This window comes from Melospiza georgiana, chromosome Z (assembly GCF_028018845.1).
Source record: "Melospiza georgiana isolate bMelGeo1 chromosome Z, bMelGeo1.pri, whole genome shotgun sequence".
Lineage (NCBI taxonomy): Eukaryota > Metazoa > Chordata > Aves > Passeriformes > Passerellidae > Melospiza > Melospiza georgiana.
The window spans coordinates 73,417,799-73,443,566 of record NC_080465.1 but is presented as its reverse complement, the minus strand read 5'-3'; the positions used below and the strand labels follow the sequence as shown (position 1 = coordinate 73,443,566).

The 25,768-nt window shown below is 43.9% G+C and overlaps 1 protein-coding gene across 1 annotated transcript in view; it reads left to right on the top strand.

Annotated features, from left to right (window-relative positions):
* LOC131096259 (phospholipid-transporting ATPase FetA-like) overlaps positions 1–25,768 on the top strand; it is a 98,356-nt gene that overhangs the window by 9,083 nt on the left and 63,505 nt on the right. Inside the window, exons 3-8 of the mRNA XM_058044577.1 lie at positions 10,383–10,441; positions 19,904–20,017; positions 22,118–22,216; positions 23,091–23,152; positions 24,712–24,784; positions 24,954–25,024. Coding sequence (XP_057900560.1) covers positions 10,383–10,441; positions 19,904–20,017; positions 22,118–22,216; positions 23,091–23,152; positions 24,712–24,784; positions 24,954–25,024 — 478 coding nt within the window. The remainder of the gene's footprint in view (positions 1–10,382; positions 10,442–19,903; positions 20,018–22,117; positions 22,217–23,090; positions 23,153–24,711; positions 24,785–24,953; positions 25,025–25,768) is intronic.

The following is a 25,768-nucleotide window of genomic DNA, read 5'->3' as shown; positions in this document are numbered from 1 at the left end:
CCCACAGGGAACATCCCATGTGCTCATCTTGGAGGGGCAGTACTGCTTATGGAAAGACCAAATTTCTGTTCCAAAAACAAAGCTGGATGACGTTTAATGTTGCTGAAGAGCCATGCTCATGATATGACTTTAATTGGAGGGAATGTTTTACCTCAGGCATCAGCTGCTGGACCTGGGATAAGGATTGCTCCCATGAGACCCAGCATTTTTCCCCAGCAAGGCATGGTTTCCACATGAGCTGAGGTGCAGGTGAAATATGATAGGTTTAGTTTAAGAGGACAGGTTACATGGTCTTAAGTTTCTTGGAGATAAGGGTTGGCTTTTTATAGTCTCAAGTTCTTTATAGAAGTTTATCAGGAGTGTAACTAAAACACAGCTCATGTTGACACACAAAGATGCCTGGAGGAGACCCGCTGCTGGATAATGTTGGTGAAGCTGTTCCAGCTGAAGCAGGGAAGTACACCTCTTAGATAAGCAGCAGAGGTGTTTCTATGGAAAAGGTGCCTGAGATCTTTTACACTGAAGTTTAACCTACAGTGGACATGGGTGGAAGGGGGGCACTTCTAGTTCATCAAATGTGTGGAGGGTTGGAGATGGCTGATTGTGGGAATCTGAAATGCAAGGAATTCTTAGAACTTTGGGCCTGTAAGCAAAAGCTTGGAATTAAACACAGAAGTTGATCTGAGACCTTGGAAGGGGCTTCAGAACTTGAGAATGTGGATAGAGCGAGAATGTGGAGTTATAGTTTAAAGTAGAGACACGTTAAGTTAAGAAGAAGAAAGTTTAGATGTAGGGGGAAAAAAGTATTTACAAATGTAAAGAAGACGTTTAGAATGTAGTACTGTAGGTTTGTGTATCATAACATGATTGACTAAGAAATTGGTAGTAAGATTGGCTTATCTTACAGCGTAAGATTGGCTTACACTGTAGCATGAGTCTGTAAGATGAAAGATTTAAATATCCTTGTTGGTAGTGCTTTGTTGGTCAAGAAATCCTTAAAAGGTCTTGTAACTAGGTGTTTTGTGACGTTCTGAACCACATAGTAAAGATGTGAGCTGAACTCACCCTTCCTGTCTATGTAGAAGATAAAAAAAAATAAATCACACAATCAAAAACAATTCAGAGGTCCATCTCTAACTCATTCAAAATTCCTTTAAAAATCCCCATAACTGTGCCCTGTGATAACTGTGGACCATCTCTGTTCACTGGCTTCCTCCCATGGTGGTTTAGTTCAGCATCGGAGCTGCATACCTCAAGGACAGGGATAGGCAGGTACTGTCCATCGGAAAAATGGGAATAGAGAGCAGGGAGAATTCATCTACACGGATGGAAAAGCACTCATCACAAATGGAAGAGCAGTCATTACTGCAGTTTCGTCTCCATAAGCCCAGCCTCAGGGCACTGTGAGAGGAGGAAGGAGGTTATAAATTGAGCTAGGGCTTTTGGAAGGCTCCCCTGGGTTTTCCTTCTTGCCACTCACCAAGGCAGCTGGGCTTGGAGCAGGCAGGCTCTGGGCAGAGCTTGGCAGCTCCTGAGGAAGGCAGCCCATGACTGGCACATTTAGCTCAGCTGCCTTCTGGGACCCCTGTTCCGATCCAATAGGAAGTGTCTCACCACAATAGAAATTGAGTATGAAAAATGTATTTATTTTTACATAATTTCCCATGAGGGAAATAACTGTGAATTGAAAAACTTCTCAAAGTTCGTTTTGGAGCTGTATTTATTTTTATGATTTTTTGCATCACTTCCTATCACTGTGCATTGCTGTTATTAACAGCAAGTGCAATTGTGTTAAGCTGTGGAATTTACCAGCATGTCTAAGGGATACTGTTTTCTAGTAAAGGAAATTATATGTGCCAGCCACTCACTGTCAGACTAGTTTTCAAAATAAAAAGACAAAAAAGCTGCTTTTTTTGGACATGCTAATATTAGTCAAAATATTGTGAACTATTATCAGAAATAAAACCAGGACACAGAGTGATATAAAATTCTAAACCAACTGTGGAGGGGGAAAAATCATTTTTTTAAAATGAAGAAAAGACAATTTATATTGCTATTATATTTGAAAAATGTGTATTTCATTCTGAAGTGGACTGAAACAAATATGAAAAGATATAGATGCTTCTTGAGAATTAATTTGCTGCCTGGCATTTTTGAGACATGATGAGTTCCCATGTCTGCCCATAGCCAGGGCAGGTGGCTGAGATATTGCCAGGAGTAGGAAAGGAAGGAAAACCAGAGCTGGTGTTATTGCAGGAGATGGGAAAAGGGAAGAGATGAGTCAACCTATGTCCCTTCCTAGAAAAAGCTACAAGAGAATATTATCAGATTTAAGGTTATCCAACACTTCTTCCACCTGTGTCCCAAGAGTGCTATTTGACCACAAATGTTGTACATGCTGTGAAAATCTGGGGCATCCTTTTGGAGCTGTCTTTTCTTCTTTTCTCTTTTCTTATGGTGATAACAGAAAACACTGCTTTTAGAAAAGGGCAGGGTCTACCATTGAACTTTATGTTGATATTAAAAATGCACTAGACCCAAGGCGAAAAAATATTTCCACTTCACCCTCAGGGTTTTTTATTTCAGATCTTTCATCTGCTCTATGATAATGGAGGAGGTCAGTACATCACCAAAGTGGGCTCTCTGTTAGTGATGCCAGTAGCAAAATATTTTGGCTTTCTATGCCCGGGATATATGGAATGTTTTACTTGTGTGAGAAATTCCACTATGTGTGGTGTTTGTTTGATGCTTAGCAGGAGGCTGAGCTCAGTACCAATCACCAAAGACGCTGATCATGACCATAAAAGGGTATTTGTTGCATTTTATTTCTTCAGGAGGAAGGAGGATTCTTGGTTTTTGAGGCAAAAAGATATAATTAATATATTTATTTAATAATGGAGGGACAGGAAGGATGAAAGAGGGCTAAACCCATTGATGATGGTGTCGCTGTAAGGTCATGGTGTATGCTTTTTCTTAATTAAGTGCCTTACACTCAGCACAGTCTACTCCATTTCTGAGATGAAAATGCATGTGATTGCCAGCATAAATCCTCTCCAGCCAGAGCAGTCAGTGAGTCTACACAGAAGAGGGGGCATCTGCACATTAAAAATGTGTGGATTTGTAGTGTGGAGTTCAGGAGAGCCCCTCCAATGAGTTAATAAAAACCCACATTTGCTTGCCAATCGGCTGAACATGTTCCTGCTCCGAGCTGGGCTTGGCTCTGACCTCCCTCTCCCCCTTTCCATCCCAGTGGTTTCTCAGTGCTGCTGCTGCCCCAGCCACGCTCACTGAACCCTGCCAGGCTCTGGCTGCAGTTCAGGGCAGGGATGGGCTTTGGTTTCGTGCTGCAGAGCAGCAGGTGCACGGCACCGCTCAGGTTACAGCGTGAGGGTGGCATGGCACTTAGGAAAGGAGGGTCTGACAAATGTCTGTGTCCCAGACTGGCTATGAAATATAGATATTTAATCACTATGATCCTCAGCCTGTCATACAGCTCTTTGCTTCACCCATGTATCCTGTGATCCATATGAGAGGGTGAACCTTTGGTGTAAAGATCCCTGGCTTTGGTGTTGGATGAAGTTCACTTGTTGCAGCTCTGATGCCAGAAGGGCACTGCTGTGTTATGAATGTGAAATTCTGTGGTACCAGTGCTGTAAGAAATAATCCCGTTGTCTTTACCCCAGTGGCAGGGACTCTACCCAGACACAGCACCTGCAAATCGAGACGCTTGTTGCATAGTTATTTCACCTCAAATGGTTGCAAAAAGGGGCAATTATTGCTTTTAGGTGCAATGAGACTTTAGCTATTAGCTTGTATAATTACCTCCTAGTAGAAAAAGATTTTGGTTGCCTAACACAGTATATGATGACTTGCCCTCTCCCATGGAGTTGCCTTTCAGTGGAGACTGTAATTCTCAGGTTCTTTGAGGGGAGGGTAGAGGGAACAACTCACCATGGCAGTTTTCAGTCTCTTGTGCACATAGAGGAGCAGTCCAGCAAAGACCAGAAAACAGGGCCAGGATTTGTTTGTCTGTCAGGAGGTGGCTGGTCTCCTGGATGCTGGGTGTGAGGTGGCCATACCAGAAGCTGGGCCACACAGTGATGATGAGGTGCCCAAAAGTAGGGACAACAAAAGTTAGGAGGGAGGTGAGACAAGGAGGAGGTGGCAGGAGACACATCATGAGATGTGTGACTAGAGGGGGTCTTCTGGGACCTCTTACAGCCTGTTGCAGTAGAGACCTGAATTACAGTCCCAGTAGGGTCAGTTCCCTTGGAGCCAGCACAATCTGTTACAGCTTTCACAACTTGGTAATAGCATTGCTAAGAACCACTCTATAAGGGAAGCTGGGGAGATGAGTCCAGCTCCTGGATGCCATTCTTTGTAGCTGGTCCAGGGCAGAGTTTTTGCTCTTGAGGTCACTTGTTTAAAGGGTGGAGGAGAGATTATTATTTTCACAGAGTTTATGCTGTCTCTGTTCTGTTGTCAGGGTTAGTTATGCAGGCACTCCCCTAATTGGGCTGTGTTCATTTCGTGCATGGAGTATCAGTGCCTAGTTTGTAAAGCACTTGGCAAAACCAGGCAGACCTTAACCTCCCGTTTCTTGGAGCCACAAGACCCAATATCTACAAAACTTTTCCAATACCCTGTTGAAAGCACTTCTCTTGGCAAATGCTCCTTAGCATAAACCAGAAACTAAGTTCCAGGCTGTCTGACCAGATCTTGAATCTAACCTTTTGCAGGACTTTTCCATGCAGCAGTCCTAAAGTAAGAAGGCTGGTGGGCTGGCCAGTTACATTTATAGCTGATTTTTTGGCATGGGTTTAATTTTATTAAATACAGATGTTATTCTGAGGTTTAGCTTCTAAAACTGTCTGCCTGAGAAAACAGGCACTTTCCCAGTGACTTGGTCTCAGTGGTTAGACCAAGAACTGGGCACTAAGCCATATTTATGTACGCCGAGTTTCCACTGATGAATAATTTAAAATAGTTTTCAGTGGCAGTGAAATGATAACTTGGAGCACAAATACCATTCCTTCTTTCCAGTGAATGCAATTTGCAGAAGCAGAACATTTGATTTACTTAGAGATATATTAAAAAGTTTCAAGAAATGAAAAACTTCTCATCTGATATCCGTACAACTTCACTCTCCCTTTTTCCTCATTGCTTTCAGAATCAACAGGGCATGATAAGACATGCATGCTTGGATCTACAGCCAAAAAACCCTGAGTTATGGTTTCCTGGCAAAGCTGGTGTAATGCTTGACTTTTCTTAATATTTTGTTTATTGTGATCATCCAAGAGACTTCATTTCTGTCCTGACTATTCCAGAAACAAATGAGAGTCGTGTGGTCTGCAGTGGTTGAGAACTGCTGGATTAGGAGGCAGCAGTAGGACCTCACAGTCCTCAGCTGGTAAAAGCCACTGAGGCAGTGTTGCCCTGTGCATGTGGTCACAGTGGTTCTCCCTTGGTGTAGCCAGAGGACAGGAAGCTCTCCTTGCTGATGCTGTTGGATGAGGCTCTCTGTGACATTTATTGTGGTTAGTCTTGATTTAGCCAAAGATACTGGCTCTTACCCAGCAGGAAAAATTAAATGTCACCACTAGGAATTAGCCTTGTATTTTGGCCTTTAGGGAGACTGCCTCTGAGAGAGATGGACGGCTACGGCAGGCAAAGGCTCCATTCAGTTTTGAACCAGGTTCACAGTTACCTGGGGCCTGAAGAAAGGGTTATCACAGGAAACCTGCCCTTAAGTGCTGTATGGGTGTGCAGTGCCTTGATTCTCATTCCTGTTCTGTTTCATGTCCCACTGCCTGCCTCACGTTTCTGTGCCATCCCAGAGCTGTTGGCTGCCATTAATATTTCTCACATAAAAGCCACTTGGAAAGTGCATCTCTCACTGTTCTGAGAGGCTCCTTTCCCCACTGGGGCACATACATGTGTCAGCTTTTTTCTAAGTGCATTTGAGACTCTTGAGTTCAAATCCATGTGTCAACTGCCTCTTCCCTGGCTGCCAAGACCCTGGGGGCAACCTGAGAAAGGGGATGGCTTCTTGCTCCCTCAGAGTGCCCTGGGAAGAGCAGAGGAGCTCAGGGCATGTTCAGCTGTTGCCTGCAGCACTTGGATTTCAACTTCTGCATGCAGAACAGAAAGCCACAAAGGACTTCAGAAGCTGCAGTGTGTGACACCGAGGCTCTCCAAAGCTTTGTCATTTATTCCTATTTACATTAACACCATTTATCTTTTCTGAGGCACTTCTTCCAGGGCTAGGCTTGGAGCCCCTGAGGAGGGGATAAGGGTAGCACTTACTGTATGGCAGGAAACAGGCAAGTGTTGGCAAGTTCTGTTTTTTCACAAATAGCTTTATCTTTGATCGGCTTTAAGGATACCAGTTGTTCTCAGACAAATTCCTGAAGGAGCACACGACACAATAGTTGAAGCCCAGCAAGTCTGAACCTCTTGAGCTCTGCTTCTGTTTTCCCCTGGGACACCAGATAAGTGACTGATCTCTTGGTACATTGTTCTCCCCATTGTGAAGATAAGAAAAATTTGTCTGAGGAAAGCAGTGAAGGATTAAGCACTTTGAGGGTATTGAATGAAGCCACTGTGGTTGATCTGAATTACCCATTTTGGGGCAGATGGCAGCTGATTTCAAAATGAGTGATACTGTTAGATGTGCCTGAAGAACGAGAAAGGCACGTGTGCCTGCTAACATAGCTTTACATTAGTGATTAGAGGGCTTGATGAAAATAGCCTACAGACAGAGACCAAAAAATGGTGACCTGAAAAAGGGCTTAAAAATTAGGGATACTATGTATTTACAGGGTCATTGAAGGAAAAGGAGGAAGGCTAGCACTTCAATGCATTGAACAGCTTAGACTCTTGCTAATGCAAGAGTGACCAAACAGGAAGAACCTAGATATCTTAACACATCATTTAATAGGTGTAATAGACACGTGCTGTGATAACTCATGAGGCTGGAATATTAATAGAAAATAATAAAACTAACTCTGTATGGTTAACAGAAGCTTTCCTTTCATGACTACATGGTCTGAAATGCAGCTTGAAGAAAGAGATGAGCAAATTGCAAATCTCTTAGTAATGCTACAAGGTAATGAACACAGGCATAGAAAACCAAGAAGGGCAGTCTTTTATGAAAAAAAAAAAAAAGAAAAAAAAGGAGGAAAAAAGAGAAAAATGGGGAAAGGGAAAAAAAGAAAAGAAAAAAAAAACTTTTCTGAGAGGCAGGATATAGTGGTAAATGAAGAATTCCATCCATGCAGAGGCAGAGTTGGAGAGAAATGTAGAGGAACACGACCTACTCAGCTGGCACAGATTTTTGGTGCAGAGGTGGGTAACTTTTTGGAGAGGAGGTTGTTTCACAAGTGATTCCCTCCAAAAGGGAGGGAATGGGAGGAGCTGGCTGGTCCTCTGAAAGCTGAAGGGAGTGTAAACAGGAATAGTTATGAAATGATGTGATGATACTTAGGAAAAAGTGACAGTATCAAATTGTTTAACATTGACTTGAAGAAGGAAACCTTCAATAAATATGAAGAACTAATAGCTGAGACCTCATGGGAAGGAATCCTAGGGTGGGGGGAGAATTAGACAGAGCTGTCATTTCCTTAAATAATTTATATTAAAGGGACATATATTATTAATTGATATTAAGGGCACATATATTATTAATTGATATTAAGGGCACATGTATAAGTTATCACCTTTCAGAGAAAGGCTCAGAAGGATGAGTGAAATGGTGAAATCAGAAGCTCTCCATTTGCTTCAGACAAAGGAGGGATGCCTCTAGAAGGTGCAAACCAGTTTGCTTTATCCAGCACAAACAGTGTGGTAAAGGCTCTAAGTGAGAAAAGGCTATTAAGGACATAAAGGGCAATAAAAGTTGTTCTGTAAGAGTTGGGGTCTCTGGGGAGGCTCAGTGGAAAAAGCCTAGCAAATAAAGCTAAGAAATCAGAGCGGTTTTGTTGTGGTATCTTTGTTGGGTTCTTTTGGTTTTTTTTGTTTTTCTTTTTTTCTCTCTAGATATCTAACATAATGCTTGCCAAAAGCAGAGGAGAAAGGGATGGGTTTTGGGCTGGAATAGAGAGAGAATGGGTTGACTGGGTAAGGTAAAGCATGCCCTGGAGGAGTTCTGCCTTTGAGAGTCTGGCTCACCGGCAGGCAAAGTTCAGAAGACTGGGAAGAGAGCAAGCAGAGGGAAAAGAGAAAAGCTGAGCAATTATAGATGTATTGGCTTCACTTGAGTAAAGGTTAAAACAATACAGCAAACCACTTCAAAGTAACTAGGAGTGTGTGTGGGGAAGAGATGATTAACAGTCAGCAGTCCTGAAAAACTGCATCAAACCAAAATTAATTCTGTTTTAGTGGTAGCTGGAGGGCTATTGAAAAAGCCTCAGATAGCTGCCATGTATCTTAACTGTCACTTGTGGCATTTTTAACAAGTAAACTGCAGATACGTGCTTGAGATAAAATTCATAAAACTGTGAGTGCCAGATTTTTCAGAAAAAAATACATTAACAATAGATATTGATCACTGATAAGGAAACTTGAAAGATTCATCAGAGGTATATCCCATCCTGAGTCTGGTATTCAATATTTACTTCTACATCTTGGCTGACAGAATAAAGAACACACTCAGTACATCTGTGAATGGCACCATGCTGGTAAGAGCTACAAGCACACTGAAAGATAGGATTGGAATTGACTGGTTGGAGAAATAGTCTGAAAGAATTTGGATGCAGTTCAGCAAAGACAAATGAAAGATTTGCATTGCCTGATGAGGCATCTGGCTCTGCCAGAAAGGATCTGCCAAAATGGATCATATTCTGAGAAGCCATCCTCTGTGTGCTGATGGTGCGTAAGGATGTTACTTTTAATCACTCCTGGGTGAATTCTTATGCATGATGTGCATGGTCTGCAAGGAAAGTTATATGTCCCTTGTGCCCCCCTGTGGGTCAGCTTTGGTAAGGCCTCAGCTGCAAACCATGGCCCACTTTGGGCATCCATCCAGAATGGGCTGAACTAGCTGGGAAGGCCCCTGGAGAGCACCAAGGGTGATGTCCTTCTGATGGATTAATGCATAAGAAGTGACTGAAGAAAGAAGAACTGCTGCTTACCCTTAGGAAGGCTAGTGTAAGGCATAACAGCCTTCAGGATGTAGTGAACTTGGAATCACAGAATCCCTGCACAGAGCAGCCCCAAGAATCACAGCTCGTGCCTGAGAACATTGTCCAGTGTGTCTCTGTCAGGGTTGCTGCTGCGCCCAACCACCCTCTGGGTGAAGAACCTTGTCCTGATATCTAGCCTAAACTTCCCCTGACACAGCTTCAGGCCATTCCCTCTGGTCCTGTCACTGGGCACCAGAGGGGAGATCAGTGCCTGCCCCTCCTCTTCCCCTCTTGGGGAAGTTGTGGACAGCGATGGGGTCTCCCCTCAGTCTACTCCTCTCCAGGCTGGACAGACCAAGAGACCTCAGGTGTTCCTCATATGGCTTCCCCTCAAGTTCCTTCACCGTCTGCATGACCCTCCTTTGGTCTCTTTCTAATAGCTTTTATACCTTTTTGGGCACTGTGGTGCCCAAAACTGCACACAGGACTCAAGGTGAGGCTGCAGCAGTGCAGAGCAGAGTGGGACAATCCGCTCCCTCAACCATCTGTACTCTTGGCAAGTAGCACAAGGAACGTAGGGGAAGCAGAAGACCACCTTTGACCCTCCTGGGAGAGGACAAAACCTCTTGAAATTGAAGTAATGAGTTTTATGTTAGATAATACAAGGAAAGACTGCCCTAGGGGGAGGAAACTTCAGTCCTGGAATAGGCAATTGAAAAACAGCTGGTGCTGGAGCTTTCTATGTCATTTTTGGGGAAGACAGGCAAGCCCCTGCTTTGAGGTAAAGGACAGATTTGATGACCTTTTGATATCCTTCCAGTAATTTTTGATTTCATGACAACTGTGGGGATGGTGTCCCATCAGTGGGATGATGCTCAGAAATGCACCTGTACTGGAAGAAGGGCACCAGCTGTAGGCTGATGGCAAAAGCTCCCGAGACTTCAGGGGGAAGAGAAGGAGCAGGGCAAGAAGAGTGAGCACCACTAGCTGAGTGGGAAGGTGAACAACCTGACCAGGCATGGGCATTGCAGCAAGTGGTGTGTGGAGGAGACTTGTTCCATGGTGTTCAGAGTGCCATGGTGCCATCCACAGTGCAGCTCCATCAGTGCCACTGGCCACTCCAGGTCCCTGACATGGGGCTCCCATTTTCTATGTCACTCCCTTCTAGCAGCTCTGCCTGCACTTTCTGATGCTCCACTCACATCTGTATTGACTCTGCTTACCCTCACGCGTGATTGATGTGTTTCCTTTTCTTTGCAGAGGAAGAGAGACAACTTCAAGCAAACAACCGGGATTTTAATCTGCAGTTTGAATATGCTGTAAGTAACCAGTGTGTGTTGTTTCATGCAGATGTAGTCGCAGATGTAGCTGCATCTGTTTCATGTCTCAAGTGCTGTTTCAAAGGGGTGAACAGAACTGCATGCCAGCTATGGCTCTGCAAACCAGGCAAACACAAGCCAGATGAACCATCAGAGGTGGATTGCTGCTAAGTCAGCCTGAAAAACGGGCAGCTGAAGGAGATCCAGGTCTGGAAATACATGACACACTGACTTTGCACACTTACAGAAAATTATTTGTGAGTCAAAGTGTTTGCAGGATCAGGCTCCAAGGCCTTTCAATAAAGGAACCTATGGGGAGCTTTCTGTGGAAATTTGTCTCCATTTAAAGTAAAACATGAAAGGAAATGTGTCAGTTCCTCAGCTTTTGCAGTGAAATCATCTCTGTCAGGAAGGTTTTGAATCTGGCCCTTGTGGCTTTCTGCCAGCTTTTCTGCCAGATTCCTAACACTCTACTTAAGTTCACTTCTTAGGTGCCATGAAATCTGTGATTCCAAAGTGCACCTTGATACAGGCTGGCTGTGTCCCAGGGCTGCCAGGCTAATTTGCCAGGGACCCCCTTGGGCAACTTCATTTCCAAAGCTTCTGGACCATTTTTTGATGCAGAGGAGGGCTAGCTCAGCCTCTAGATCTGTCCTGCCTGCAGGGGCATCCCCTCTGTGAGGCTGCCCTGAAGCTGCATTCTTTCAAAGTGTTTGCAGTTGCCAATTAATACCAAAGTGAATTTTGTGAATTTTTGTCCTTTGAATATCTGAATTCCAGTGGTGAAATTAATAATTCAGTTACTTGGGAGCTCTTTGAATCATGTTTTGGTTTAGGAACATCACCAGTATTTTCTTGGCAAGAGGTGAAAACACTAAGCATTTTAGAACACACTAATTTCTTGTGATGGGGACAGTATGACTTGCCAGCAGGTTTGACTGATGGCAACATGTGGTTTTCAGTAGTTTTCAGCCACAAACATGGGTTAGAGAGTCCCAGTGTCCAGAGATGCTGCATATGTCCTGAATATGAAATGCATGGCAGTTAATATATGTGAAGTACTATGCAGCATGAGTGTCTTATCAAGACTGGTGATTTGAGACTGGGGAAGTGAACTTGATTTGCACACAACCTGCCAGTAGCGTGCTGAGATGGTTATTGCCACTACACATGGATTTGTCATCTTCCACTGAATGGCTGCAATGTGCAGTAGTGGGACAAGAAAGTAGGAGGGAGATCAGCAGGTATGTCAGGGTAGAGGCAACAAGCAACTCTTCTGGTTCCATGCCTAATTCTGTGAAAAGCCACTCAGAAAACTGACTTTGCATGACAGTGCTTCCCAGCTGATTGCTTGATTGTGCCCAGGGGTTTGCAAATAGCCACAATTAAGTAGACAACTTTGAGAACACTTCAGAATTTCGGTAAATCTGTGAGTAGGTGATAAAGTGAAGGCAGCCAAAAAGCCAGCTCAGTATAATCCGTTAAAACTTGGCAGTGAGTTTTGGTAATCATGCCCCTCATTTTAGTCAGCTATGGCTCATGATTTCTGGAGTGGCGTGTAGACTGAGGCTTGGGAAATTCAGGAAACTGCCCAAAAGAGCCAAGCCTTGAAGTGGCAAGTGGATGGTGAGGTACTAAGAGACTTTAGGTGGTGATGCAAGAACTGCCCTAACTGTAAAGGGCTGCACAACATATCCTGAGCTGCTTATTTCCAATAAGTCCTCGCAAAAGTTCAATTTATTAATTCCATGTTACTAGGGTGTATGGAAAGAAATAAACTTGCTCATAACTTACATCACACCCCATGCTGTAGATTGATGGTGAACGTGGAAATGACAAAAAGGGAGACAGTCTCCTGGCATCCTCCCATAACATATCTATGGTGCTCCTGAAAGTTAGCTTTTCCAGGCAAGGGTTAAATTTGGGTACCTTCCTCACTTTCAGATTTGTCTCATCATGGTGGGGTTGCTCTGCTAAACACTAGGATGTGGTTCAGGGGGAAAGGACCACTAAGAACCAAAAGAAACCCACGAATATAACAAAGCTTTAAAAGTATTTTAGAGACAGTGAAAGTCACAGGACTGAGTTTCAGATTTCTTGGTAACTCAAGGCCACATTAGCCATAAAACCTATAGAACGGGTTCTTGCAACAAAGCCAGGTGAGGTGGTAAATATTTCTTTAGGGTGAGGCAGTTGCTGAGAAAGGCCAATAAGGAAAAAGAAAGGGAAATGCAAGCGTAGATGTTGCATATTGACTTTCTGGTGCAGCCAGGCTTTCTGTCCCACCTGCTGTGAAGATTTGAGCCTTTCACTAAACGGGCAGTTTCTATTATGTAGGCATAGATCAAAGGTACAGGGGTGTATTGTCCCTCTTTATCACAGCAAGAGCCGGGAGGTGTGAAAGTACAACCAGAGGTGGGTGTGTTGTCCCTGAATATCCCTGTTCCTGGTGGGACTTCGTCCCTTGCTGGTGCAAAGTCTCCGGGGTATCTGTGAAGGGAGAAGAGACGAACTGATAAAGACTTGAAAACTCCATTGTGTGTGGAGTCTGACATCAGCTCTGGCAGCTGCTGAAGGGTGGCCCTCGTGGAATGAAGCAAGACTCCTGAATGGCTCAAACCAGCTTTGCAGGAACCTGGTACTGCACCGTGGAAAGCCACGTCTGCCACGGCATGCAAGGGCATGTGCACCTCCATCACCCTACAGCTTCAGGAGACTTCAGAGGGCAAATTCCCTCCCCGAGCTGGCAGAAAATACAGGAGATGCTAAGCAGCAGCGTGTCCCTGCCTGCCACACTTCCCCGGCCATGATGCCTCAGTAGTTGAGCAGAAGGCTTAGAAAAATTAAACAAACTTTAAAACAAAGTGCTGTGCAGTTAACTGGAAGGGCTGAGTGTGAAGGTATGAACACTACCCACTAGCTCACAAAATTAGTAAGGAATGATTCAGAAACAAAGTGTGAATGAGTGGCATGAAAAGGCACTTAGAGCAGCACAGGAAAGGGCTCAATATAGGTCAGTAAAAATGAAAAGTCAAGTCCCAATCCTGTGTTTATTCACAATGCAGACAGAAAGATCCTTCCTGAATTCAGAAAGAAGTTTGTTCTGTGTAAAAACTGAAATAAAGTGGAAATATTGCTATACCACATCTGCAGGGTGGCAGATGTGGTATAGCAATATTTAAGTACTTCTTTCAACTTAATCTGTCTGCACTAACCCCAACATAGCTACAAAGGGAACAGCCTCTGTGTGCTCACCACGATGGACTCTCCACCAACAATCTAGAGAGGAAAATCTCTTCTGAAGAGTTTTAATGTTGATCTGATCCTAGTTCCTTTTTAATTCTTTGCTTTCACATTGGAATTTAGCACAGCTGCACTGGGACGTCATGAAGGGCTGCGAAAACAACTTTGAAATTGGCTTTCAGACAATAGGAAAGGAAATGCAAGGCCTGTGAGTCAATGACAGATTTCACCTTGGATCAGGACCCAGGGTCAAGCCAGCATTCTTTCATCAGGACCAGCAGCAAGGGGGCTGCTTGGACTCAGGTCACCTGATGAAGTCTCTTGTGGAACAGGAGGGATGTATATGACTTCCTATAGCCAATACACATTGCCTGGGCTGGATCAGCAGCTGGGCTCTTATCTGTTTGAAATTTAATTGGAGAGCAGGGAGCTCTGGTAATGGCTCAGACTCGGCTCCACCTCCTTTGCTTGCATGCTTTGATCTCAGAAGGCTGCCTGGTGGGTGATCCTCAAGGTCCTTATCAGCATGGTCAGGGTTGTGGCACCAGCTGCCCTCTCTTCCTGTCTCAACCTATAAATATCTCCCAGTGTCTCTCAGGCTCCAGGCAGAAGGGAGTGTGGTGTGATGAAGTGAAAAGTGGTTTCAGTAGTCCCTGAAGGAATAGCTACAGCAGCAACCTGCACTGCTCTTTAGTGAGGTGTAAGCTGGGTCCATCTAAAGAGCACTTGAGGCACTGTCAGGGAGCAGCCAGAGCGGGGCTGTACTTCGAGAGGGGCAAGCTGGAAGGGGAGATGACACAGCTCAGCAGCTCAGGCAGAGCTCCCACTGACCAGGGTGCAGTCCTGCAGCATATGACTGGCAGGGACAGGGCAGGAAGCTGGTGATGGGATCCATCCTGACCATTGCAGACAAGGTGAGGTGATGAACCAGGTCCAGGGCCCTCTTAGGAAACCCAAGCAGAAGTGGTGAGAGACAGGGCTGAAGACAAATCTATACCAGAGGTCTAAGGTTGATCAAAGAAGTAGAACTGGATAGATATATCAGGGAAACAAGGACAGACACTCTGGAGATGGGAACTTCTACAGCATAGCTCAGGTGAGGATAGAAGGCTCCTGGCTGAGCAGAAGTGAACTCCTGAGCTCTGGACAGGGTTTTTTTTTTTTGTGGCTGGAGACACCAGGTAAGGTCAAGGTCCTCAAGGCATATCAGGTCCCTGAGAAGCACATAAACATTGAGCTGTGCCAGATGTGGTCTTCAGTGAAGTCCATAGACTCCTTTGGATCAGGTCTTCATCAGATTAAGTCTCATGGAGAGAATACTCTTTACTGCACTGGCTGGGAATCTTGTTGTGTGAGACCATAATGAAAACAAAACAGTGGTTTGGAGTTTGTCTCCTTTGCACCACTCAGCAGTGCTCTGCCCTCCCCTTCTTTCCTCCTTCCTGACAGGCAGCAGCATCAGAGGAGAGCACAGTGTTGTTGGAGGGGATGCCTAAGAGAAAAGACCTTTAGGTTATTGTGCTCGGCTTGTCTGTGAGCAATGACATGAGGTTACCAAGTCGTGCCAGCCCTGTGCACCACCATTATGATTAACTGCTCAGTAATTGGATGACACTAGACTAAAGAAACTACACAGGAAAACACAACCAGTGATCATGCTTTCCTACAGATTTTCATGGCATACCTCATATGTGATGAGATCCTGAACTCACTTCATTAGTGATGTCAAGAGAGGGTCGAGGGGTTGCATATGTAAGACATTCCTATCCTTTTTCTGTTTAAAGAAAAGAAAAACTGGGGGGGGGGGGGGGGGGGGGGAGAGAGAGAACTGTGCTTTGGAAATTGACATTTTTGTTTCTAGTGTTTGGTCAGTCTGTTACTCCTGGGAGTTTACTTTTTTACAGGGACTTTTACAGGGACCAGATTAACACCACCACATCCTTTTGGCCTTTATCAGTCTTCTGTTGAGCTGGGACTGCTGCCTAACATCAGGAATAAGTCAGTGAACTCAGGAGTTTTAAAACTGATCTGATCTGACTGTTCTGTACTCCCTGTGAAAACAAAGCCCTGGTGGCACATTATGCACTGTTACATGAGTTTATTAAAATTTTTCATGAGCACGTTCACAGCACTGTGATCACATTTCTGCTTATGGCTTCTGTGTTCTTTCCAATGGCACTGCTGCAGTTAAACAGAGTGCCATGGAATTGCACTTCTGCCACCTCCTCGGAGAGGCTTTACCAAAACACCTGGGAAGCACATTTCTGCTGCTCAGCTGTTCCATTGGTCTGTGCTACACAAGTACCGACAGAATTGCCAAGTGTTGTGACATAACACCTCCCTGTGGGGTCACCAAAGTCTTGCTAAAATTTACTTGGGGTTAGGTTGTCCAGCTGCTGGGAACTATTATGTCACTGAGCCAGGGGTATAAATTCAGTGGGTCAATACCTTGCCATACACTTTAGCCCCGGTAATCTAGCCACAAAAGCATCAGTGTCTCTTATTTCCAGTGACTTTTATGGCAAGGAGATGATTTGTTTGCTCAGCGATCTAAGGTAGGAGCCATCTGCTGAGTTTTGCTTGCTGTTGGACGTCACAGGCGGGCTTCTGAAAACACCCCCAAAGTAACAGCTCATCCGCCAGATCTGGACTTGTGTAACTGTGGAGAGATGAGCACTATTCTTAGGGACAGCATTTTGGTGGAGTCACACCTCCAGGAGGTGTGAATCTAGCCCCTGAAAAGAGCAGATGAGAATAATCCCTCACCCACAGACAACATTGCTCTGGTGTCAAGCTTCGCATCTGGAGAGCTCCAGGCTGCCTGTGGGTAACCACGCTCAGACCTGCTCATTTAGGACACAGGTGCATGCAGGGACTGCCCTCACACAACCAGAGCTCTGGGGCAGATCAGGGAGTAAATGTAAAGCTCCCCATCCCCATCTTTGTGCTTAGCCCATAGAACTGCTCTTCTTAGTTGTTGGTTTTCGTGAATCTATAGGAAAATTAGAAATTTCAGTAAGGCCTCTCAATATGTAATTGCTGTTACAAAGATTATTCCTCTCCATGACTTTTTCTCTATGGGAGTTTTCCCCACTGAAGGCAGAGTGTGGGCACAGTGAGGCAGATGATGTATTAGAGGCATTGCTTGTGAAATGATGGCTGCATGTGGACCATTTAATGCGCTGCAGTGATGCAGGCTCCTGTAGCACCCCTCCCACCCCAGAGTCAGGGTCTGGTCCAGCTCTGAAGAGTGACAGGGTTTGATGATGTTAAGCATCACAGAAGAGGATAAAATCAAGAGCAGAGGCCAGTTGAGATCTCCCTGTAGCTGGCCAAGAGCCTGAGCTGCAAAAGCACACAGCCCTCTAGTATTGTCTGAAAACATAATCAACACCTGAGAGAATTGGGTTTGCTCAGCCTGGGGAAGAGAAGGCTTCAGGGTGACCTAGCTGTGACTTTCCAGTAGCTGAAGGGAGCCCATAAGAGTGATGGAGAGGGACTTTTTACAAGGGCATGTAGCAGACTGGGCAAAGGAATGGCTTCAAACTAAGGGTGGGTTTAGATTAGATACTGGGAAGAAATAATTTACTGTTGGGGTGTTGAGGCACTGGCACAAATTGCCCAGAGAAGCTGTGAGTGCCCCATCCCTGGAATTGTTCAAGGCCAGGCTGGAGCAACCTGGTCTGGTAGGAGGTGTTCCTGCCCGTGACAGGGATAGTTGGAATGAGATGATCTTTAATACCCCTTCCAACCCAAACCATTCTATATTTCCATTATTATGTGATACCTTGCATAGTGCTTCAGCCATATCTGTGATGTAGAAATGCAGAGTTTTGATTTGGAAAGGCTGAAGTTTTCTCTAGTTTGTCATCATAATTTGCTATAGCCCCTGAGGTCCATGAACAAGTTATGTGTTTAATTAGATATATTTATAGTAATTACAAGTTCTTTTTTTCTGGTGATTAATTTTAATTATAGATTCTAGAAAAATGAGAAGATTCATGACAATACTCCCTGTCCTTATCCTCAGGTCTAAAGTGCCCTAGTGTCCCAAATGACGGTATGTGCCCAACAATATAATGATCCTGAACAACTATGGAGAAAACACTGACTATCCAGATTCCTGCAGTTAAGCATTTGGAAGTTGTTATGTCTGGGGTTTTTACCATGCCTAATGGCAATAGGAAATAAAATGAATGGCTGTGGTTCATTCAGTGATTTTCCTGACGTAATTAATGGACAGAAATAGAAGGCAGGAATTGAAATAAACCACTCCCATTCTTTTCTTATTCCCTTCTGAGATTTTTGCAGGCAAAGATCTATAAACTTTATCTGAGTGTTTACTGAGTAGTTTTTCCCATGTTATATGCAACCCTCTGAAATCTGTTGACGCACAAAGGTCAAGTCCCCTGCATTTACTTTTTCCTGCAGCAACAATCTTCTGTTTTTTCTTTAAGTAATTGGTCATAATAGTTGTCCTCAGAATAGTGGGCAGATTTCTTTATTTAGATCCAGCTTTTATTAAAAAATTTGCTAGACTGTGTGCTTGATGGACACAGTCTTGTCAAGCAATTTAGTTCCTGGTATGCTGGGTTTGCAGAGGATGCTGTTTTTCCATTGCTTCTGTTTCAGCAGCGTTCATGGAGCCTGTCCACAACACATACCCCACAGTTAAGGATTTTGAAATAAACCAAATTTAACTACATGTCATGGCATAGACAGGGTTAACCACACTTGCAGGTAGCTGCATGATACCAGGAGACAGGCAATATTCTATATATGATGATCACTGATAAATATATTTTCTTGCTGGAGTCCAGTCAAGAGGAGGATTTGGCTAGCTCTTCTACGAAAGCTGTTTTAATTTCTGCCCTTTTAGAGATTTACTCATTTGGCTTGTCCAAGGGATAAAACCTGATTTTAATGCTGAAGAACATCCGCTGTACAGTGTGTCTGAAGGTAGAGAAATCCAGTAACTGCCAAAAATGGAATAGCTTCCCCCACACATACCTTTCAGTGCTAACCTGAAATAATTGGTTTGGTGCTGGAAACATGCTGATGCATGTCAGTGTAGATGTCGAGATCCCGGATTAATGCAAGGATAAGAAGTGGGCTGTGATTCATACTTAGTAGCTTCTGTCCTCCCACCAGCTTACCAATATCTAAAGGCCATTACAAATACCACAATCACCATTTTCTCTCCTGTTGAACCAGCATATTTATTATGGAATTCAGGTGTGCTTCATGTCTGCCTCCTTGTGCTGTCACACCTTAGGTTCCCTGGAAGGGGGTTCATGGGCATTGTCTGGAGACCCTCTAGGGGGAAAAATTTATGGTGTTCTCACAATAGGGGGGATTCATCCTTCCAGAACTAAACCTGGACCTTTAAACATCATATGGAAGGATGGTCTAGTGCACCTGAAAACTAAAGGGACAGCAGCAGCTGGTGGGTCAGTAGGATGCATTGAAACCTATTGCACATATTGGACCAGACTGGTCAATCATCATTGGTTAAGAAAATACCCCATTCTGCAATATCAAGCTTAGGTCTTTCTGTGGTTTGCAAAAGACAGACTGGGGAGTAACCACTTCTTGTGGCTGGAGGGGCCATCTGAAATTAGAAAAGGAAACTGGAAATAGGGAACAAAGCTGCAGCTCACTTACTGAAACAATGAGTTCTTGTGTTAGTGAGTGTTTGCACAACACCACATCCAAGTGATTTTTGTGGAGTAGAAACAAGCCACCCGTTGAAGCTGCTGAGCTGAAAGTTTGCTGAATGAGCTGAAAATTATAATAATAATGTCATATTCTGCTCCTGGGAGGACATATACCTCCAGTAGGGTTGTTTAGCCAATGGGTATTTCAAAGCATCTGACAAAAAGCATCAGAAAAATTGCTGTCTTCTGGTTACAGTTCTCAATATTCTATGTGCACTGTGTAAGTAAGAAGACTATTAATAAAGGGAAGATGTTGTGAGCAACAACATACCTGCAGCAGCACTGGCATAAGCCAAGCATCATGTTTTCACCCATTCCAAGAGGAATTCTCTGTTTATCTAGATTTGGCATGCTTGTGTGGGGGAAAAGGAAACGCTTTTTGAGCTGCTGTTGGGAACAGTGCTATTGCTAAATATAAGCAAGTAAGACACAGTTGAAATGTGTTGTGCTGTAATTTTGTTTCCTGTTTTACCAATCCTTATTTTCATTTTTTTTCCTACAGAACAATTCAATTAAAACATCGAAATACAATTTCTTCACTTTCCTGCCTCTCAACCTGTTTGAGCAGTTTCAGCGAATAGCCAATGCTTACTTCCTTTTCTTGCTGATTTTGCAGGTATGAAATCACTGTGCTGTTTCCAGCAGATTGTTCTCTGTTATCAAAGCCAGTCTATGTTTGACAGGTGTAATGAAGTGCAAGCTATAGTCCTGGTGTGAATTAGCATCTTAGTAAAATCTTACAGTACATAGAAAGTAGGGCAGAAAAAAGCAATTTTCTCTTTTACCATTTTATATGAGGGTTTGAACTAAATGAAGGAAAAAAAGTTAATTAGTTTTCAACAAATTGTGCAACTTTTTCATGCCCTGCCCTACTGTCCCTTTGTGTCTACCTCTGAGTGCTCCTGGCTGTCCTCAGTTTTGCATTACTTATTCATCCTGTAGTGTAAAGCCAAGTTTTGTCTTACCCACAGATTTTAAGGTAAAATCCACAGGCAGTCACAAAGGAAAACAGCAAGAAGGACACCACCTATGCAACCTGTGGTGTTTCCCTGGGAAGGAAGGAGTTAACATCAGCAAGGCTCAAGGTTTTGGCTAGTTTTCGAAAAGCTGGATATGCTGCTCCCCTCTCCAGGGTGAGGGAGATGCCCAGTATGGAGTGTGTCAGCCCTGGCAGCACTGTTGAACCCTGTGGATTGCAATGGCATTGTGTTGCACTTTGCTCATCCCTGCTGCTAATGATACCCTGAAAGCTGAACGCACCGGATAAATTGATATCAGGATTTCTGCCCCTTTGCCCCTTGCTGTGTACTCTGCCATTGCTGACTCATATCAGAATACACGTTATCAAAAGAAGGGTATAATTTTGATTATGTTTCAAGCTTAATGTTTTAAAGTTGATCATTTCAGTGCACACAAATTTGCGAAATAACGTCTCAAATGCTTTTTTTTTTTTTTTCAATTTCAGCTCAAAAAAGCATAGGTGAAATGTGATTAAGCCTTCAGCATACTACATATGGTCCTTTTTGCTTATTTGCAGGAAATGAATTTTTGAAATTACAGTGCATCTATGTTTTTCAAGAGAAGGTGCCTTTTCAGCTGAGCTGGGAGCACAGTTCCTGCGTTGTTGTGCTGCACTCTAGCTGTTTGTCTGTCAAATTCATACTATTTCAAAGTATTTGCCTTAAACTATTCCACTGTGTGTTTTGCTAGGCCATCTAGGGTTGACTATATATAAGAGCACACAGCTGTTTCTTTACATCAAGATAGCCTAAAGAGGGCAGGCATTAGTCTACATGTTCCTCACTCCATCCCTGTGGGACTATTCCTGCCTCAGGAGTGGATATGATGGGCAGGCTGTGGGGACTCTGTCTCCCCCTCCTTTGTCACAGAGCAGTGGGACATGCATTTTCCAAGGGAGGTGAGAAGGCAGCAGTTGCAACCTGTACAGCTGAGCAGGGCTATGGTGCCTGTAGGATCTGGGCTATGACAGTGCATAAATGTTAATTTCACAACGCACATGGAATTTACAATTCCCAGATCCAAGCTGAGGGACACACTAATGCAGGTTTCACGATGCTTCCACCCCCAGTGCTGCACTTCTAGAGGAAGGGGAGAACTGTGTGGGGATGAGGCATCTCCCTCTGCTTGACTGACAGCCTAACAGAACCACCTTCAACTCTTTGGCCCTCTCACTGTCAAAGATGTAGGAAACAAAAGCGGCTGTGCTGCTCCTGGGACAGCAAGGTCAGCCCTGGCAACAGCTTGCATTGTCCATTGATGCAAAATTTACTTCAGCAAAATGTGAGAAGCTACTGAAACAAAGAACAGAAGCTTTTGAGGGCTCTGCACAGCTGGTTTTGCTCAGACGGCTCTTGAGTCCCTCACAGCAGTCTTGCCCATGTCAGTACTTCCAAAGAAATACCCTGGGAACTTGGCAATCTTGATTCTGCAAACAACAATAAAGAGCAACCCACTACACTTTCTGACAGCTCAATTTTTCTAACTTTAATTATAGCTTGTTTTGGAAGGAAAACATGGGTTCCCTGGCTCTCACACCTTTGGAGGGGGGCGGATCACATATCAGGGATGGAGCTACATTTGTGTCTTTATTCTATATTCAGGTATCATAGAAAGATGTTGTCTGCAGCTTGATTAGGAAACAGTGATTTTCTGAACTGGCAGGAAATGTCTTAACTCAGATCTTTTCTTCCTACAGTTGATTCCTCAGATTTCCTCACTGGCCTGGTTTACAACAGTGGTGCCCCTGGTGCTGGTGCTGGCTGTATCAGGAGTCAAGGATGCCATTGATGATTTTGTAAGATCTGTATTTCTGACCTGTACTTTGGAGTTGGTCTGTGATTCTTCAGCACAGTAACTGAAATAAACTGTTTAAACTCAGCTGGTGGCAGGCACTAAGATGGGGGTCTGAAATTAAGTCCCCAAAATCTATAGTTTGTTACTGAAACAGGAGCTAGAATTTCCAAATTGCTGAACAGCCCAGCAGCTCCATTGACTTTCTCTGAAACTGCTCAGCATGTCTGAAAATGTGATCACTCATAGATATGTCTGGATGCAGGCACAGAAATCTTAGGCTTCCACTTTGGAGAACTCATCCTCTGTCATCTAGTACAATGTAGATGGAAAAAAATTTGGTAGGAAGCAAGTGCTCAACCCACTTGTGATTTTTTAAACTTGCTCAGCTTTGGCCAAAGTCTGCTGCCATTCGAGCTAATGGTCAAAAGCCCAGTTGACTTCACAGAGTGATATTAGAACTGAGTTTAGCATCTGATTTTCTCTCATTATTAAAATGATTTTGATGTCCTATGGAGCAATGCCAGAACATCAGTGACCACTTTCCGTATGAGAGCAGAGGAATGAATTTCTCTGGTGTTTACAGACTAAGGTGGGTGGGAGCAATGCCAGCTGAGTCAGAGCTGTGCTAAAGTGACATGTAAGGCTCTACCCTCCTTCTTCTCTCCAAGAGCAAGCCCTTGACTGTTGTCCTTTGAAGTCTGGTTATGCTCTGTGTCACTGCCATAAACGTGCTGGACACTGACTCAGTTGTGACCCTAATCTGCCTGACCCATTCAGGCAGCTGGGTGGAAATCCAAAATGTTAATAAACTGCCTAGGGCTCCTGAGTGTTTGGTTTCCTGGAAATGCCTTTTAACCTGCTGATCCAATTTTCAGAATCGACACAAAAGCGACAAACACGTCAACAACCGCCCAGTCCAGGTCCTGATCAATGGCATGTAAGTCCTTTTTGCTGTAGTTCTCACAGGGAAAAGCATTTTATTAGTAAATATTTTTGGTTTTTTGTGTGTCTGTGTGCACGATTCTTAAGGATCACTAACAATTTAAAATTGAATTGTGTTTCACACCACTAGTTCATCATGCAGTTTTGGACTATGTGTCTGATTAATGAACCCTAGACACAGTACCAGAATCTGTGCAGGCATTATGGCTGTAACCTTGTGCTGACAAAAACTAAACTCTTTCCCTGTTCCTGGTTGTTTATGTTTAAGTAAGAATTTCAGAGTCTTGTATTACTTTACTCCTTACCCCAAAAGTGACATGCAAAGCTATCTTCTGTATCCGTTTATACTCATAGCGTTTATTCTGCATTAAGCAAAGCTAGGCATTATCAACAAGATATTTCAAATTAAGAAGCTGGAATATCTCCTTCACACACTTCATTATATTTTGAGTGTGTGTAGCACTTCTGGCTTAGATGTACCCAAAACATTTCAGCTGCGTGCTTTGGACATTGTACTGCTAGTTCTTTCCTGCAGAAAAAATAGCAGAGGCTTTGGCTTTTGTGGCAGACAGATGTGCTTGCAGCTCCATGGAGTCCAACTATGCATAGGACACAGCTGTAGACAGCTGGGAAATATTTTGTGAATTTTTTCCACTCTATAGATAGCAGTATGTTGTGTAGACTCCAACAGATTACCAAACAGTTAAGAATATAAGTGGAAACTGAAGAATAGGGACATAGTTTTTTGTGCTCTCTGCTAAGTAAACCAGTTTCTTAGTTTACTGTGTTTACCAGTTTCTTAGTTACTGTGTCTAGGAAACAAATTTTGACACAGAAATTTTATAATGTTTTGCCTTTTTCAAAACCTGGGAACCACAGATCCTGTCCGGCTCTAACCAACACTGAATAAGCAAGATCAAACTGAGTTCAAGCTTGAGGTCCCAGTCCTGTTTTGAGACTGATCTTTCTCACCTCCAGAATTTTCATATACAACTATCTTGTCTGTGTTGGTGCCTGCAGTTTAGCTGGCTTCCTGTGTGGACATCTGGCTTGGTGCTGTGAAGACCACTGCAGACATGGCTCAGACAGTCAAGTGCACAGCCAAGCACCTGCACTGACCTTCCTGGAAGCTGGCTACTCTTGCTTTTAGCACACTCAGAAAACCTTACATAATCTGCGGTTTTCCCAGATGAAGTGTCTCACACAAAGCAGAGAGAGTTTTTTGAGGCAAAGTGGCCCTTTAAGAAAAGGAAGGAAGGGAGTAGTCACTGCAGAGACAAGGACAAGGACAGTGCACGTGGACTGCACTGCTGTTTTGGGGGTTGGTCTCAAACCAGCATGGGTCAGCCCAAACAGTGCTTTTATTGATTTTTACTGCTATTTTTTTGCACTGTGGTGATCCCCCAACTTAATATGGATCAGGACACATCATGGCAGGCCCTGATCCCAAGTCTTGATGGCACCTACAGTCTGGCCCCAGGAGCAGAGCTAAGTTCCCCACTTTCCCAAGAGGCCTTTGCTGTATGTGCTTACTTACTAGAGGTTTCCTTGCAGGTTAAAGGAGCAAAAATGGATGAATGTCCAAGTGGGGGATATAATAAAACTAGAAAACAACAACTTTGTGACAGTGAGTACCGTTTGTCTCTACCCTGATCACAGCTAATCTCTGCCACTCTTATCACTCACAAGAAAATCAGTGGTAACGATGATGTGGCAGTAACCGCAAGCAGCAGTGCTTCGCAATGCCTGCTGACTGTGTGAATTCATGCCAAGTCTGTCTGTCTATCTGTGCTCAGGCTGATCTCCTGTTGCTGTCGAGCAGTGAGCCACACAGCCTGACGTACATCGAGACAGCTGAGCTGGATGGGTAAGTGATCCTGGCCCTGGAGTGCAACCCCTGCCACCGCTGCAGAGCCACCTTCCTGGGGCCTTGAGTGCTGCAGGCACACCTGCCAGAGCTTTGGTAGCAAGACTTTCATAGCATGTAGAACAAACCTTGGATAGGTATCTTGAAAATAAAGTCATCTGTTGGATACTTTTGCTTCTTGAGTGCAAATGTCATGTGAGGAGGGGACTTGACTTTTCAGTGACAGCTCTTCTAACACTGAGAGTTAGTTAGACACATGTCCCTGCAATATCCCCATGAAAAGCTGTTGCTTTTTTCTCCTCTAGTATTTTCCTTGAGACAGATTATCTGGGCGAAATAATCACAATGAATAACTGGTAATTTCCTTTAGTCTGTTGTAGAATAATATCAATGCAAGCACACAGCAAAGGCTTCCAAATGCTGCCCACTCCAGGACACAACTGGCTACAAAACCAGAGGGCTGCAACTTGTATTAATTGGAATAAACTGGAGCTGACTCATCCTTTTGATCCAGTTTACATTACTTTTTCTGCATTGCCCAGAACTAGCAGCAGTCTGAGTGACTAAGCAAAACTAGAGATTCTAAGAAATTGTGTCTCTCCCAAGACCTTACAGACAGCCCTCTGGACTTTCCTCATCTGATTTCTGCTTCAAATAGGTTTGTAGTTTTCATACCCACTAGTGCCACTTCTAAGAGGCCCTGAACTAATGCAGTATTCTTTTGACATTGCATTTCCAGCTCCC